A 17,670-nucleotide genomic window follows, 5' to 3' on the forward strand; every position below is an offset into this window, starting at 1 on the left:
TTCTGTTCAACAGTCAGCTTTTATTTTGAAATGCAGTCAGACGGGTACTTCCTGTGTGCAGGGGACAGCTGTTTGGTTGGTTTCAACCTCCAGGCTTCAGGAACAATAAAGTGTTTCTCTCTCCCCCTGTATCTCTATCTCGCTCTCTCTATATATCTATCTCTCTATCTCTAGATCTATATCTATCTCTCTATCTCTACATCTATCTCTCTATATATCTATCTCTAGGTCTATCTCTCTATCTCTCTATATAGCTATCTCTCTATCTCTACATCTATCTATATCTATCTCTCTATCTCTCTATCTCTCTATCTCTAGGTCTATCTCTCTATCTCTCTATATAGCTATCTCTCTATCTCTACATCTATCTATATCTATCTCTCTATCTCTCTATCTCTAGGTCTATCTCTATCTCTCTATCTCTACATCTATCTCTCTATATATCTATCTCTCTATCTCTAGATCTATATCTATCTCTCTATCTCTACATCTATCTCTCTATATACTATCTCTCTATCTCTAGGTCTATCTCTAGATCTATATCTATCTCTCTATCTCTCTATATATCTATCTCTCTATCTCTAGGTCTATATCTATCTCTCTATCTCTACATCTATCTCTCTATATATCTATCTCTAGGTCTATCTCTCTATCTCTCTATATAGCTATCTCTCTATCTCTAAATCTATCTATTCTATCTCTCTATCTCTCTATCTCTAGGTCTATCTCTCTATCTCTATATAGCTATCTCTCTATCTCTACATCTATCTATATCTATCTCTCTATCTCTTATCTCTAGGTCTATCTCGCTATCTCTCTATATAGCTATCTCTCTATCTACATCTATCTATCTATATCTCTATCTCTCTATCTAGGTCTATCTCGCTATCTCTAGATCTATATATATATCTCTACTCTTCTATATATATCTATCTATCTCTAGATCTATCTATATATCTATCTCTCTATCTCTAGATCTATATCTATCTCTCTCTATGTCTGCCTCTATCTCTCTATATCTATATCTATCTCTATCTCTACATCTATCTCTCTATATATCTATCTCTCTATCTCTAGATCTATATCTATCTCTATCTCTCTATGTCTATATCTATCTCTCTATCTCTACATCTATCTCTCTATATATCTATCTCTCTATCTCTAGATCTATATCTATCTATATCTAATCTATCTCTCTATCTCTAGATCTATATCTATCTCTCTATGTCTGCCTCTATCTCTCTATATCTATATCTATCTCTCTATGTCTGCCTCTATCTCTATATCTATCTCTCGATCTATATCTATCTCTCTATGTCTGCCTCTATCTCTCTATATCTATATCTATCTCTCTATCTCTAGATCTATATCTATCTCTCTATGTCTGCCTCTATCTCTCTATATCTATACCTATCTCTCTATCTCTAGATCTATATCTATCTCTCTCTCTCTATATCTATATCTATTTCTCTATATCTATCTGTCTATGTCTGCCTCTATCTCTCTATCTCTATATCTATCTCTCTATATATCTCTCCATATCAATATCTCTAACTCTATATCTATCTCTACATCTATCTCTCTATATATCTACCTCTCTATCTCTATATCTATCTCTCTACGTCTACCTCTCGATCTCTATATCTATATCTATCTCTATATCCATCTCTCTATCTCTACATCTATCTATTCAATTCAATTCAATTTTATTTATAGTATCAATTCATAACAAGAGTTATCTCAAGACACTTTACAGATAGACCACACTCCAGAATTTACAAGGACCCAACAGTTCTAGTAGTTTCCTCCAGAGCAGCAACAGTGCGACAGTGGCGAGGAAAAACTTCCTTTTAGGCAGAAACCTCGGTCAGACCCAGACCCAGGCCCAGACCCAGACCCAGACCCAGGCCCAGACCCAGACCCAGACCCAGGCTCTTGGTAGGCGGTGTCTGACGGGCCGGTTGGGGTTAGAATGAAGAGTGGCAATAAAAATAGAAAAAATTAGTAGTTTGTAGAAGTTCTTTGTAGTAGTTCATGGCATAGCAGGACGCTGTGGGCATTACAAGGCACAGCAGGACGTTGCAGGACGTAGCAGGACGTTGCAGGACGTAGCAGGACGTAGCAGGACGTAGCAGGACGTAGCAGGACGTAGCAGGACGTAGCAGGGCCCCGCAGTGTAGCAGCTGAATGGCATCACAGAACGTGTAGCGGGACCATGGCGACAGCTGCTACCTGATTTCGAGCCTCTCTGATCCAAGGGAACATGCTGGTGAAAAAAAGAACATAAGGACTCCGGGAATGACTCCCCAGAAATAGGTTAGTAACACGCATTCTGGGACATGGATGCACATAATGAAAAGATGGAAAGATAGAGGAGAGAGGAGCTCAGTGTATCAAATAAGTCCCCAGCTGTCTAAAACTATTACAGCAAAACCAAGAGAGACGAGGTAAAGAGAGCTCCAGCCCGGCCGGGCCAGAACTCCCCAACGGATCGGGCTGTATGCAAGTCTCCCTTTAGTTATATTATATGAAACTATGTGACTAACTACTACTCCCTAACAATATTCGATTCTATGCCCTAACTATAAGCTTTATCAAAAAGGAAAGTCTTAAGCCTACTCTTAATGTGGAGACGGTGTCTGCCTCCCGGACCCAGACTGGAACCTGGAATTCCTGGTTCCAGGAGAGGAGCCTGATAGCTGAACGCTCTCTGGTCCTGGACCCAAACTGGAACCTGGTTCCACAGGAGAGGAGCCTGATAGCTGAACGCTCTGGCTCCCGTTCTACTTTTAGAGACTCTAGGAACCACCAGTAACCCTGCATTCTGGGAGCGTAGTTCTCTCCTAGGTTGTAAGGTACTATGAGCTCTTAAGATAAGATGGAGCCTGACCATGAAGAGCTTGTAGGTGAGGAGAAGAAGGATTTTAATTCTATTCTAAATTTTACAGGAAGCCAATGCAGAGAAGCTAAAACAGGAGAAACGTGATCTCTTTTCTGGTCCTGTCAGAACACGTGCCGCAGCATTCTGGATCAGCTGTAGAGTCTTTATGGATTTTTTCGAGCAGCCTGATAGTAAAGAATTGCAGTAATCCAACCTAGAAGTAACAAATGCATGGACTAATTTTTCTGCATCATTTTTAGACAGGATATTCCTGATTTTTGCAATATTACGTAGGTGAAAAAAGGCGATCCTTGAAATTTGCTTTAAGTGGGAATTAAAGGACATGTCTGATCAAGATGATTTCAAGATTCTTCACAGTGGTGCTGGAGGCCAGGGTGATGCCATCCAGAGTAACTATATCTTTGGATAGTGCGTCACGGAGGGGCTTGGGTCCGAGAGCAATAACTTCAGTTTTATCTGAGTTTAACATTAGAAAATTACAGGTCATCCAGGTTTTAATATCCTGAAGGCACGTTTGAAGTTTAGCTAACTGATTAGTTTCATCCGGCTTGTTCGACAGATATAACTGAGTATCATCTGCATAACAATGAAAGTTTATGGAGTGTTCCTAATAATACTGCCTAAAGGAAGCATATATAAAGTGAACAGGATTGGACCGAGCACAGATCCTTGTGGGACTCCATGACTAACCTTGGCGTGCACAGAGGATTCATCGTTAACATTAACAAACTGAGATGGATCTGATAAATAAGACTTAAACCAGCTTAGAGCAGTCCCTTTAATGCCAATTAAATGTTCCAATCTCTGTAATAAGATATAATGTCAATGGTATCAAATGCAGCGCTAAGATCTAATAACACAAGTACAGAGATAAGTCCTTCGTCTGATGCAATTAGGAGGTCATTAGTAATTTTCACAAGTGCTGTCTCTGTGCTATGATGAACTCTAAATCTGACTGAAAATCCTCAAATAAGCTGTTGCTATGCAGAAAGTCGCACAGCTGTTTGGCGACTGCTCTCAAGAATCTTAGAGAGAAAAGGAGGTTGGGATATAGGTCTATAGTTGGCTAAAACATCTGGATCAAGGTCGGATATAGGTCTATAGTTGGCTAAAACATCTGGATCAAGGTTGGATATAGGTCTATAGTTGGCTAAAACATCTGGATCAAGGTTGGATATAGGTCTATCCATCCATCCATCCATCTTCATCCGCTTATCGGTATCGGGTCGCGGGGGCAGCAGCTCCAGTAGGGGACCCCAAACTTCCCTTTCCCGAGCCACATCAACCAGCTCCGACTGGGGGATCCCGAGGCGTTCCCAGGCCAGGTTGGAGATATAATCTCTCCACCTAGTCCGGGTCTTCCCCGAGGCCTCCTCCCAGCTGGACGTGCCTGGAACACCTCCCTAGGGAGGCGCCCAGGAGGCATCCTTACCAGATGCCCGAACCAGAACCATATAGGTCTATAGTTGGCTAAAACATCTGGATCAAGGTTTGGCTTTTTCAGAAGAGGTTTAATTACAGCTACTTTAAAGTACTGTGGTACATAGCCTGTTAATAAAGACAAATTGGTTATATTCAGTAGTGAAGTGTTGACTAATGGTAAAACTTCTTTAAGTAGCCTAGTCGGGATGGGGTCTAAGAGGCAGGTTGATGGTTTAGATGAAGCCTAGTTAGGATGGGATCTAAGAGGCAGGTTGATGGCTTAGATGAAGAAATAATTGAATTAAATTGATAAAGATCAAGTGAAGCAAAGCAGTCAAAACATGTATCTGGTTTTACAGCTGTTTCTAACGTTCCTGAGTTTAGAGATAAGCCAGTTAAAGGCAGGTCTTGGTGAATTTTGCTTCTAATAGTTATAATTTTATCGTTGAAGAACCTCATAAAGTCGTTACTACTAAGAGCTCTGGATACTTGGCTCAGTAGAGCTGTGACCTTCTGTTAGCCTGGCTACAGAGCTGAAAAGAAACCTGGGGTTGTTCTATTTTCCTCTATCAATGACGAGTAGTACGCTGCTCTGGCATTACGGAGGGCCTTCCTATACGTTTTAAGACTATCTTGCCAGGTAAACGAGAATTTTCCAGTTTGGTGGAGCGCCAGATCTTCTCAAGTTTCCGCGATATTTGCTTTAATTTGCGAGTTTCAGTGTTATACCATGGAGCTAACCTTCTTTGTTTTATTATCTTCTTTTTAGAGGGGCAACAGAGTCTAGAGTCATTCGTAGCGAGCCTGCTGCACTATCAACAAAATGATGGATTTGGGAGGGACTAATAGCACAGGAGTCCTCCGTTACTTTGGGACTTGGTAATGAATTAAATGCTAACGGAATCGCATCCTTAAATTTAGCTACAGCACTATCAGATAGACATCTTGTATAGGAGGTTTTACCTAACGGCGTGTAGTTCAGCAGTATAAACTCAAAAGTTATCAAACAGTGGTCAGATAGGAAGGGATTCTGTGGGAACACTATTAAATGTTCAGTTTCAACACCATACACCAGAACAAGATCGAGGGTGTGGTTAAAACGGTGAGTCGGTTTATGTACACTTTGAGAGAAGCCAATAGAATCTAATAGAGAGATAAACGCAGTGCTAAGGCTATCATTCTCATCGTCCACATGAATATTAAAATCCCCTACAATAAGAACTTTGTCCGTTTTTAGCACTAATTTCGATAGAAACTCTGCAAATTCGGATAAAAATTCAGAGTATGGACCAGGTGCTCGGTACACTATAACAAATAGAACTGGTTCAGAGTCTGGACCAGGTGCTCGGTACACTATAACAAATAGAACTGGTTCAGAGTCTGGACCAGGTGCTCGGTACACTATAACAAATAGAACTGGTTCAGAGTCTGGACCAGGTGCTCGGTACACTATAACAAATAGAACTGGTTCAGAGTATGGACCAGGTGCTCGGTACACTATAACAAATAGAACTGGTTCAGAGTCTGGACCAGGTGCTCGGTACACTATAACAAATAGAACTGGTTGCATTGATTTCCAACTTGGGTGTGAAAGACTAAGAACAAGACTTTCAAATGAGTTATAATTTAGTTTAGGTTTAGAGCTAATTAGTAGACTAGAATCAAAGATAGCTGCAACTCCACCTCCTCGGCCTGTGCCTCGAGGAATGTGAGTATTAATATGACTGGGGGGGGTGGACTCATTTAGACTAACATATTCTCCATTACCCAGCCAGGTTTCAGTAAGACAAAATAAATCAATATTAGAATCTGATATCAATTCATTTACTAGTCCCCTTTAGAAGACAGAGATCTGATGTTTAAGAGTCCACATTTAATTCTCCTATTCTTTTGAACTATTGCACTTGTGGTTTTAATTTTATGAGGTTTTCATGCACTGCTCCTCTTCTGTTTACCTTTGATTTAAATAATTTTAATGGTCGGGGGGCAGACACCGTCACTATGGGATTTTTACTAGGTAACACCTGGAATAAAGGAGCAGAGAAGTGTGTTAGACTGGGACTCTGCCTCCTGGTCCCAACTATGGATTGTCAAGGATTAGGTCCACCAATAAACTTGTCAATGTTTCTAGAAATGAGAGCTGCTCCAGCCCAAGTGGGATGAATGCCGTCTCTCCGAATCAGACCAGGTCCTCCCCAGAAAGACTGCCAGTGATCCACAAAGCCCACATCATTATCTGGACACCACCTCGATAGCCAGCGGCGAAATGACGACATGCGCTATACATGTCATCGCTGGTTAGATTTGGCAGGGGTCCAGAGAAAACTACGGTGTCCGACATTGACTTCGCGTATGTACACACCGATTCAACATTAATCTTAGTAACCTCCGATTGCCGTAACCGGGAGTCATTAACGCCAACGTGAATAACAATCTTGCTGTATTTACGTTATCCTTAGCCAGCAGTTTCAGATAAGACTCAACGTCGCCCGCTCTAGCCCCCGGGATGCACTTAACTACGGCCGCCGGCTTCGCTAACTTCACGTTTCTCAGAATGGAGCTGCCGATAACCAGAGTTGGTTTCTCAGCGGGGGGGTTGCTGAGTGGGGAAAATCTGTTAGAAACGCTAACAGGCTGGTGGCGGTCCGACGTCTTGGAAAGCTTACGACTGTCTCTTCCTCGTCCTCGCACAGTAACCCAGCCACTATGTCCTGGCTGCTCCGGAGTTCGCGAGGAACGGCTACCAGAGGCTAACTCAGGCCGGCCCGTGCCAACTACCGGGGGGGGGTTAGCTACAGTAACTGACGACTGATCTGTCATGGTGCGGATCCGGACTTCTAACTTACTAAGCCTCGCCTCCACGTCCAAAAATAAACTACACTTGTTACACACGCCATCACCGCTAAAGGATGCAGAGGAGTAACTAAACATCTCACACATCGAGCAGGAGAAAGTCGGAGAGGGGGCCGACATAACTAACTGCTAGGCTAAAGTCGTTAGCGGCTAAGCTAAAGTATGGTAGCGTTAGCTACCAAGCGTTAAAACAGCTGTTATTTAACAAAAGTCGCTAAAAAAATGAGAAGATATGTGAGTGCTTAGGCAGAACTGCTATAAGAATAAGTGTTTAGCGGACAGTTAGCCGCTGTAATAGCAAATCTAACAACCTGAACTGGTATGTCGTGAGCAGCAGAGCTACCAACACGCAAACAACACAAAGGCACAGGAAACGGAAATGAGTCAGGTACGCTTACCGTAATGCCTCGTGTTTCATGTCAGTCTAACATAACCCTGGCTGGCTCTGTGAAGCTCACTTATCTCTCTATGTCTACCTCTCTATCTCTATATCTATATCTATCTCTCTACGTCTACCTCTCTATCTGCCTCTATATCTATATCTATCTCTATATCCATCTCTACATCTATCTCTCTATATATCTACCTCTCTACGTCTACCTCTCTATCTCTATATCTATATCTATCTCTCTACGTCTTCCTCTCGATCTCTATATCTATATCTATCTCTATATCCATCTCTCTATCTCTACATCTATCTCTCTATATATCTACCTCTCTACGTCTACCTCTCTATCTGCCTCTATATCTATCTCTCTATCTCTAGATCTATATCTATATCTATCTCTATATCTCTCCATATCTACATCTATCTCTATCTCTACATCTATCGCTCTATCTCTATATCTATCTCTCTATCTCTAGATCTATATCTATCTCTGTATGTCTATATCTATCTCTATATCTCTCCATATCTATATCTATCTCTCTATCTATCGCTTTCTCTCTATCTCTACATCTATCGCTCTATCGCTTTCTCTCTATCTCTATATCTATCAATCTATCACTCTATTTATCTATCTCTCTATCTACCTTATGACTTGCAGCAAAGGGCCAGGCCGGAGTTGAACCCGCGGCCGCTGTATCGAGGAGTGACCCTCTAAACATGTGAGCTACCCGGCCACATGAGACAGGGAATCAATTAACAGTTTTACTGGCATGTCTTTCCATTGGTCCCTGCAGGATTGGTGAAGATGTTGCCATGGCTACAGATGGGGCATACTCTGGGAAACATTTCAGGATGGGTTTTATGACGATGCCGGCGCCGCAGGACCGTCTGCCCCCCCCCAGTCAGGGCTTCACAGTGCGGTCCCAGTCGCTGCATTCAGTGGGCGGAGCAGACAACGACTCCAACCCCAACAGGAAGCAACCCCCGCCCAAACCCAAGAGGGACCCCAACACCAAGCTGAGCAGCAGCTCCGAGACGGTGGACGCAGGGGACACCAAGAGAGACGCCAGCACCAAGCTGAGCAGCAGCTCCGAGACGGTGGACGCAGGGGACACCAAGAGAGACGCTCAGGAGACCAAAGAGACGCCGGAGCAGGCTGAAGGTGAGAAAAGGATCAGAAATGACCTCAAAGTCCCTAAATCTGGAACATCGAGATTGGGCCTTATTGCTTTCAGATTTTAACATCCCTGCCTGTCTGTCTGTCTGTCTGTCTGTCTGTCTGTCTGTCTGTCTGTCTGTCTGTCTGTCTGTCTGCCTGTCTGTCTGTCTGTCTGCCTGCCTGTCTGTCTGTCTGTCTGTCTGACTGTCTGTCTGACTGTCTGTCTGTCTGTCTGTCTGTCTGTCTGTCTGTCTGTCTGTCTGACTGTCTGTCTGTCTGTCTGTCTGTCTGTCTGTCTGTCTGCCTGTCTGACTGTCTGTCTGTCTGTCTGTCTGTCTGCCTGTCTGTCTGTCTGCCTGTCTGTCTGCCTGTCTGACTGTCTGTCTGTCTGCCTGTCTGTCTGTCTGTCTGTCTGTCTGTCTGTCTGTCTGCCTGTCTGTCTGTCTGTCTGCCTGTCTGTCTGTCTGTCTGTCTGTCTGACTGTCTGTCTGACTGTCTGTCTGTCTGTCTGTCTGTCTGTCTGTCTGTCTGTCTGACTGTCTGTCTGACTGTCTGTCTGTCTGTCTCCCTGTCTGTCTGTCTGTCTGCCTGTCTGATGTCTGTTGTCTGTCTGTCTGTCTGTCTGTCTGCCTGTCTGTCTGTCTGCCTGTCTGTCTGCCTGTCTGACTGTCTGACTGTTTGTCTGTCTGTCTGTCTGCCTGTCTGTCTGTCTGCCTGTCTGACTGTTTGTCTGTCTGTCTGTCTGACTGTCTGTCTGCCTGTCTGACTGTCTGTCTGTCTGTCTGACTGTCTGTTGTCTGTCTGTCTGTCTGCCTGTCTGTCTGTCTGTCTGACTGTCTGTTGTCTGTCTGTCTGTCTGCCTGTCTGTCTGTCTGTCTGTCTGTCTGTTGTCTGTCTGTCTGTCTGCCTGTCTGTCTGTCTGCCTGTCTGACTGTCTGTCTGTCTGTCTGTCTGACTGTCTGTCTGTCTGTCTGTCTGACTGTCTGTTGTCTGTCTGTCTTTCTGTCTGTCTGTCTGTCTGACTGTCTGTTGTCTGTCTGTCTGTCTGCCTGTCTGACTGTCTGTCTGCCTGTCTGCCTGTCTGACTGTCTGTCTGACTGTCTGTCTGTCTGTCTGACTGTCTGTAGCTCAATCTCTCTACAACGAGGACTACAGGAAGATGCCTCCCCCCAAACCCAAAAGGAATCCCAACACTCAGCTCAGCACCTCTTTTGATGAATCCTACATCCGTAACCATGGCAACAGGAAGTCTTCCCTGCGATGGGACAAGTCCTCGTCCCGGAGTCAGAGCCCAGCGTCGAGAGACACGGACGACGAGGAGCCCGTCTACATTGAGATGGTGGGCAACATCCTGCGGGAGCTGAGTGGACAGGAAGCGGAGGCGGTGTACGAGGAGATGAAGTACCCCCTGCTGGACGACTTCCTGCAGGACCCCACCGCCATCTTGGACCCGGAGGCCTGGGCGGCCCGCAGCTCGCTCTGCGACATCCCGCCGCCGTTCCCCAACCTGCTGATGCACCGCCCCCCCCTGCTGGTCTTCCCCCCTGCCCCCGCTCAGTGCTCCCCCAACTCAGACGAGTCCCCGCTCACCCCGCTGGACGTCACCCGGCTGCCCGTCATGGACAACGTCTCATACAGCAATACGGGCGCCGCAGAGCCCCCACATCCCCGCAAGGACAGGGACCGGGACCGAGACCGGGAACGGGATCTGCCCTCCACCCACACTATCACGTCCTCTGGCCGCTCGTCAGCTCCGCCCCTACCCTCCAACTCTACAAGTCTCCTGGCTCCGCCCACAGTGGCCATGGTTACCCCCGCAGCCAATCAGCGTGTCCGTCTCCAGTCAGCGTGGGTCGCTCTCTGACTCCTCTGAGTCTGAAGAGACCTCCACCCTACGACGCTCTGATGGCCGGAGAAAGCATGCCCCGCTCCTCCTCCTCCTCGTCTTCATCCTCTCACCGGGCGGGGGAGGGCGGGGCTAGGCTCAGTAACTCCTCCTCCACCCACGGCTCCATGCAGAATGTGGCGATGAGGTCACAGACTCCCACCAGCCCATTGGACGAACTCAACAACGTGTTTACGTCGGGTCGGCCAGCACGGAAGAAAGGAGGTGGCAGAAAGAGCGGAAGCAGCGAAGGTAGACGTTTCATATCTGTCATCATGTCAGTTTAAATCAGTTTAAATCAGTTTAAATCAGTTTAAATCAGTTTAAAATCAGTTTCTATCAGTTTAAAATCAGTTTCTATCACTTTAAAATCAAATCAGTTTCTATCAGTTTAAAATCAGTTTCTATCAGTTTAAAATCAGTTTCTATCACTTTAAAATCAGTTTAAATCAGTTTCTATCAGTTTAAAATCAGTTCTATCACTTTAAAATCAGTTTTAAATCAGTTTCTATCAGTTTCTATCAGTTTAAATCAGTTTCTATCAGTTTAAAATCAGTTTATATCACTTTAAAATCAGTTTAAAATCAGTTTCTATCAGTTTAAAATCAGTTTATATCACTTTAAAATCAGTTTAATCAGTTTCTATCAGTTTAAATCAGTTTCTATCAGTTTAAAAATCAGTTTCTATCACTTTAAAATCAGTTTAAATCAGTTTCTATCAGTTTAAATCAGTTTCTATCAGTTTAAAATCAGTTTAAATCAGTTTAAATCAGTTTCTATCAGTTTCTATTAGTTTAAATCAGTTTAAAATCAGTTTCTATCAGTTTCTATCAGTTTCTATCAGTTTAATTCAGTTTAAATCAGTTTAAAATCAGTTTAAAATCAGTTTCTATCAGTTTAAATCAGTTTAAAATCAGTTTCTATCAGTTTCTATCAGTTAAAATCAGTTTAAATCAGTTTCTATCAGTTTAAATCAGTTTAATCAGTTTATATCAGTTTAAATCAGTTAAAATCAGTTTATATCAGTTTATATCAGTTTAAAATCTTTAAAATCAGTTTCTATCAGTTTCTATCAGTTTAATTTCAGTTTAATTCAGTTTAATTCAGTTTAAATCAGTTTAAATCAGTTTCTATCAGTTTCTATCAGTTTAAATCAGTTTCTATCATTTCTATTAGTTTAAAATCAGTTTAAAATCAGTTCTATAAGTTTCTATCAGTTTAAAAATCGTTTTCTATCAGTTTAATTCAGTTAAATCAGTTTAAATCAGTTCTATCAGTTTCTATCAGTTTAAATCAGTCTAAAATCAGTTTCTATCAGTTTAAATCAGTTTAAAATCAGTTTCTATCAGTTTTCTATCAGTTTAATTCAGTTTAAATCGTTGAAATCAGTTTCTATCAGTTTCTATCAGTTAAATCAGTTTTAAAATCAGTTTCTATCAGTTTCTAAATCAGTTTTAATCAGTTTATCATTTTAAAATCAGTTCTATCAGTTTCTATCAGTTTAAATCAGTCTAAATCAGTTTCATCTATCAGTTTAAATCAGTTTAAATCAGTTTCTATCAGTTCTATCAGTTAATTCAGTTTAAATCAGTTGAAATCAGTTTCTATCAGTTTCTATCAGTTTAAATCAGTTTAAAATCAGTTTCTATCAGTTTCTATCATTTAAATCAGTTTAAAATCAGTTTATATCAGTATATCATTAATATCAGTTTCTAACAGTTTAAAATCATTTCTATCAGTTTCTATCAGTTTCTATCAGTTTAATTCAGTTTAAATCAGTTTAAAATCAGTTTAAATCAGTTTAAAATCAGTTTCTATCAGTTTCTATCAGTTTAAATCAGTTTAAAATCAGTTTATATCAGTTTAATCAGTTTATATCAGTTTATATCAGTTTAAAATCAGTTTAAAATCAGTTTATATCAGTTTACATCAGTTTATATCAGTTTAAATCAGTTTAAAATCAGTTTCAATTAGTTTGAATTGGTTTAAAATCAGTTTAACCCTCTGAGACCAAGAGACTCGCCCACGAGCAAAAACAGCACCTCTGATTCATAGTTTAATCATTTAATAACCATAAAACATAGAAACTCACCGAAAGTTGCAGCTAAAAGCTAACGAGCTAGCGGTCCCGGAGGTCTCTTCCGGGTCCTTCCAGCCTCTACAGGTTGTTTTCTATCCTGCCTGGAACTTGAGCCTTTTTCAGGGTCGTTGAGCATTACATCCAAACCGTTACATCCAAATTGATCCACTTTATAATAATCCATAATTCATCGCGTTTTGGCTCATTTCTGCCGCTAGCTCCCACTCTGTCTCCGTGTGTTGTTTACGGAGGAAAAGGAAGCAGCATGCCCATATATGGGAGACATGCCCATATATGGGAGACATGCCCATATATGGGAGACAACGTGAGAGTATGGAGTCCTAAAGAGGACAATACTCCCAGTCAAACTGTCTAGTGTGTGATCAAAGATGCTACAGCGGAACAAGATAGATATCTACCGTTTATAGAGGAAATGGAGACACTGGTTGGAGATTTGGCATATATTTATATTATATATTATTTTATATATTTAAATCATATATTTGGGATTTCTTTGAAGAAATGTAAATAGTTACAGGGCTTAATATGAGTTATGATGTTTATTATGTTTATTTTTGCATATAGGAGAACTGTTTTAGACAACACAAATGCTTGTGTAGCATTGCTGTGGGTGTAATATCAATAAATATGTCATTATTATGTTATTATTGGCATAAGTCAATATCATGAGGGCAAAAGCGTCTGGACTTTCTTTGAAAAAATGTATTTTGTCATCTGTATAAGTTATGATTATTTCTTCACAGTTTGACTCCCAAGACATATGAGAAGTGTTTTAGGTTTTACTTATCTGTGATATCAATACATATCTGGAAGATTCATGTTCCTTTTATTTATTTATTTGTATTTAAGGTCCTACAACCATTTTTAACATGCAGGTGACCTCACTGCAACCCAAATATTCTAATAACCCAGTTTGTCCTGAAAAAAATGATGATGATATCTTGACTGTAGACAACAGGGTCGATGTCTTACAAGTTATTATAAAATAAATCAGACGGAAAATAAACTGTAAAAATGGCCTCAGGGTTCAGAGAGTTAAATTAGTTTAAATTGGTTGAAAATCAGTTTAAATCAATTTGAGTTGGTTCCAAATCTCTTTATTTCAGTTTATATATATAAGTTTATATCAGTTTAAATTAAACATTAAACATATTAATCATGTGATGTTGTCCCATATTGATCATGTGATGTTGTCCCATAGTGATCATGTGATGTTGTCCCATGTTGATCATGTGATGTTGTCCTATGTTGATCATGTGATGTTGTCCCATGTTGATCATGTGATGTTGTCCCATATTGATCATGTGATGTTGTATTGATCATGTGATGTTGTCCCATGTTGATCATGTGATGTTGTATTGATCATGTGATGTTGTCCCATATTGATCATGTGATGTTGTATTGATCATGTGATGTTGTCCCATGTTGATCATGTGATGTTGTCCCATGTTGATCATGTGATGTTGTATTGATCATGTGATGTTGTCCCATATTGATCATGTGATGTTGTATTGATCATGTGTTTGTCCCATGTTGATCATGTGATGTTGTCCCATATTGATCATGTGATGTTGTCCCATAGTGATCCTGTGATGTTGTCCCATGTTGATCATGTGATGTTGTCCCATATTGATCATGTGATGTTGTCCCATAGTGATCCTGTGATGTTGTCCCATGTTGATCATGTGATGTTGTCCCATGTTGATCATGTGATATTGTCCCATATTGATCATGTGATGTTGTCCCATGTTGATCATGTGATGTTGTCCCATATTGGTCATGTGATGTTGTCCCATATTGATCATGTGGTGTTGTCCCATATTGGTCATGTGATGTTGTCCCATATTGATCATGTGATGTTGTCCCATATTGATCATGTGATGTTGTCCCATATTGATCATGTGATGTTGTCCCATGTTGATCATGTGATGTTGTCCCATAGTGATCATGTGACTGTAGACGTCTGTTGTGTGATTTAGTGTAAATGAATGGAAACACCTTAAAATGTCTCCAACCAATCAGATGTCCCAGTCTGTGATGTCATCAACACAGGTTCTTATTGGCTGTAGAGCCGTTGGATGATGATGTCATCACCACAGGTTCTTATTGGCTGTAAAGTCGTTGGATGAAGATGTCATCACCACAGGTTCTTATTGGCTGTAAAGCCGTTGGATGATGATGTCATCACCACAGGTTCTTATTGGCTGTAAAGCCGTTGGATGATGATGTCATCACCACAGGTTCTTATTGGCTGTAAAGCCGTTGGATAATGATGTCATCACCACAGGTTCTTATTGGCTGTAAAGCCGTTGGATGGAAACACAATTTCAGCAGATTTTCCCAACTTCAGATAATTTCACTGACAAGTGGACGGAAACTTTGCAACTGATTTCTGTTTTCTTCTCTGGAAATAATGCAGAGGGATTAGCTGTCTCATCTGTCCCTCTCTCTCTCTCTCTCTCTCTCTCTCTCTCTGTCTCTCTCTCTCTCTCTGTGTCCTCTGTCCTTTCCGTCTCTCTCTTGTCTTCTCTCCTGTAGGAGATTCCAGGTCTCTGCCCAGACGTTGTAGTAAAGACAGAGACGGACAGTCTAGTCCAGTTTCCAGCCGGATGGGTCGGTCGTCCGTCAGCCCGACCATGATGCTGTCGGGAGGAGGTTAGTCCAGCTGGACAGATACATGACCACAACAACGTGACCATGACCCCAACCACGTGACCATGACCCCAACCACGTGACCCCTACCACGTGACCATGACCACGACCACGTGACCCCAACCACGTGACCCCACCACATGACCCCAACCACGTGACCCCACCACGTGACCATGACCCAACCGTGACCATGACCACGACCACGTGACCACAACCACGTGACCATGACCCCAACCACGTGACCATGACCACGACCACGTGACCACAACCATGTGACCATGACCCCAACCACGTGACCCCAACCATGTGACCCCAACCACGTGACCATGACCACGACCACGTGACCACAACCATGTGACCATGACCCCAACCACGTGACCATGACCACGACCACGTGACCACAACCATGTGACCATGACCCCAACCACTTGACCCCGATCACGGGACCACGTCCATGACAACGGGACCACGACCACGTGGCCACGCCATGATGGATGGAAGAATCACCAGACTAAGCTGAACAGTTTGTTAACAAGCAGAAAGTTTCATTAACAGTAACTAAACTCTAATAATATTAATACTATCTTCTTCTTCATGGCTTCTTCTAATGACCAACACGTTTTCGTGCTGTTCTTGGTCGAGGGAGGGCATCTGGTAGGAGTCCACGAAGAAGAAGTTGGAAATAGCAGGGTGGATACGACCACAGACATATAAAGAGTAGACGCCACATCGAACGCTACTGCCTACTAGCGCTGACGAGCCGTGGGGCGGCCATCTTGGAGCGGTCACCCCTCCACTCAGTGGAATGTGTTGGTGCAATGATCTGTCATCAATCTCACTGAATACACAACTGATCTTCCTGTTGTTTTTGGTATAAAGGTCATACATGTAGCTATGACACAGGACACATGGTTAGGCGTATTTTAATCTTCATAGTGGGCTTAACAGTAAAATAATATTCTGATATGATATAAATTCACCAGACGTCCGAGATCAAAACCGGGGACATAATCCCCGAAAAGGGAGAAAAACGGGGACATTTCCAGTCTGACTGTAAATCTAATTGAAAAACCTAATGTTGTGTCTTTAAAACCAGAACAGGGACAGGGACAGGACAGGGACAGGGACAGAGGTAGTTTTTTCTTCTGTATTTAGTCAGGGACAGACAACCAAAAACGCGGACTGTCCCCTAAATCCAAGGACGTAGACCCTAGACCCGAGACCCTAGACCAGACGTCCCCGGCGTACAAACGATAGGTATTTGCAAAATACCCCTACATCACATATATGATGTAGGGCTATAACAGGTATAAATACCCCTACATCACATATATGATGTAGGCTATAACAGGTATAAATACCCCTACTTCACATATATGATGTAGGCTATAACAGGTATAAATACCCCTACTTCACATATATGATGTAGGCTATAACAGGTATAAATACCCCTACTTCACATATATGATGTAGGCTATAACAGGTATAAATACCCCTACTTCACATATATGATGTAGGCTATAACAGGTATAAATACCCCTACTTCACATATATGATGTAGGCTATAACAGGAACATTATAAATATGATAGAGAAGAAGAAACAGATAGTGACCGCAAATTCAGATATTTAAGTTCAAGAAACGATATGATTATATTATTAGAGTCTACTTGAAACTTTTTATATTTGTCTCTCTCTCTGTCACACACACAAACACACACACACACACACACACACACACACACACACACACACAACACACACTAGGGTTGCACAATATTGTGAACTGAAAGTCGTATTGGACTGGTCCAACATGAATATATAAATAAGGACCATGTCTACAGAACAGGACGGGTTCTACTGGTTGGACAGTATAAATATATAAATAAAGTTATAATATAAATAACTAAGGACCATGTTTACAGAACAATTCAATTCAATTCAATTTTATTTATAGTATCAATTCATAACAAGAGTCATCTCGAGACTCTTTCCAGATAGACCAGGTCTAGACCACACTCCAGAATTTACAAGGACCCAACAGTTCTAGTAGTTTCCTACAGAGCAGCAACTGGGCCACAGTGGAGAGGAAAAACTTCCTTTTAGGCAGAAACCTCGGTCAGACCCAGACCCAGACCCAGACCCAGACCCAGACCCAGGCTCTTGGTAGGCGGTGTCTGACGGGCCGGTTGGGGTTAATGAAGAGTGGCAATAACAAAAATAGAAACAATTAGTAGTTTGTAGCAGTTCTTTGTAGTAGTTCATGGCATAGCAGGACGCTGTGGACATTACAAGGCACAGCAGGACGT

At 42.1% G+C, this 17,670-nt stretch overlaps 1 protein-coding gene across 1 annotated transcript in view; it reads left to right on the top strand.

Moving 5' to 3' along the window:
• nyap2a (neuronal tyrosine-phosphorylated phosphoinositide-3-kinase adaptor 2a) overlaps positions 1 to 17,670 on the top strand; it is a 35,997-nt gene that overhangs the window by 7,970 nt on the left and 10,357 nt on the right. The window contains 4 exon segments of the mRNA XM_032508352.1: positions 8,360 to 8,727; positions 9,852 to 10,493; positions 10,496 to 10,861; positions 15,249 to 15,365. Coding sequence (XP_032364243.1) covers positions 8,360 to 8,727; positions 9,852 to 10,493; positions 10,496 to 10,861; positions 15,249 to 15,365 — 1,493 coding nt within the window.

Source organism: Etheostoma spectabile, unplaced genomic scaffold (genome assembly GCF_008692095.1).
Source record: "Etheostoma spectabile isolate EspeVRDwgs_2016 unplaced genomic scaffold, UIUC_Espe_1.0 scaffold00007352, whole genome shotgun sequence".
NCBI classification, from domain to species: Eukaryota; Metazoa; Chordata; class Actinopteri; order Perciformes; family Percidae; genus Etheostoma; species Etheostoma spectabile.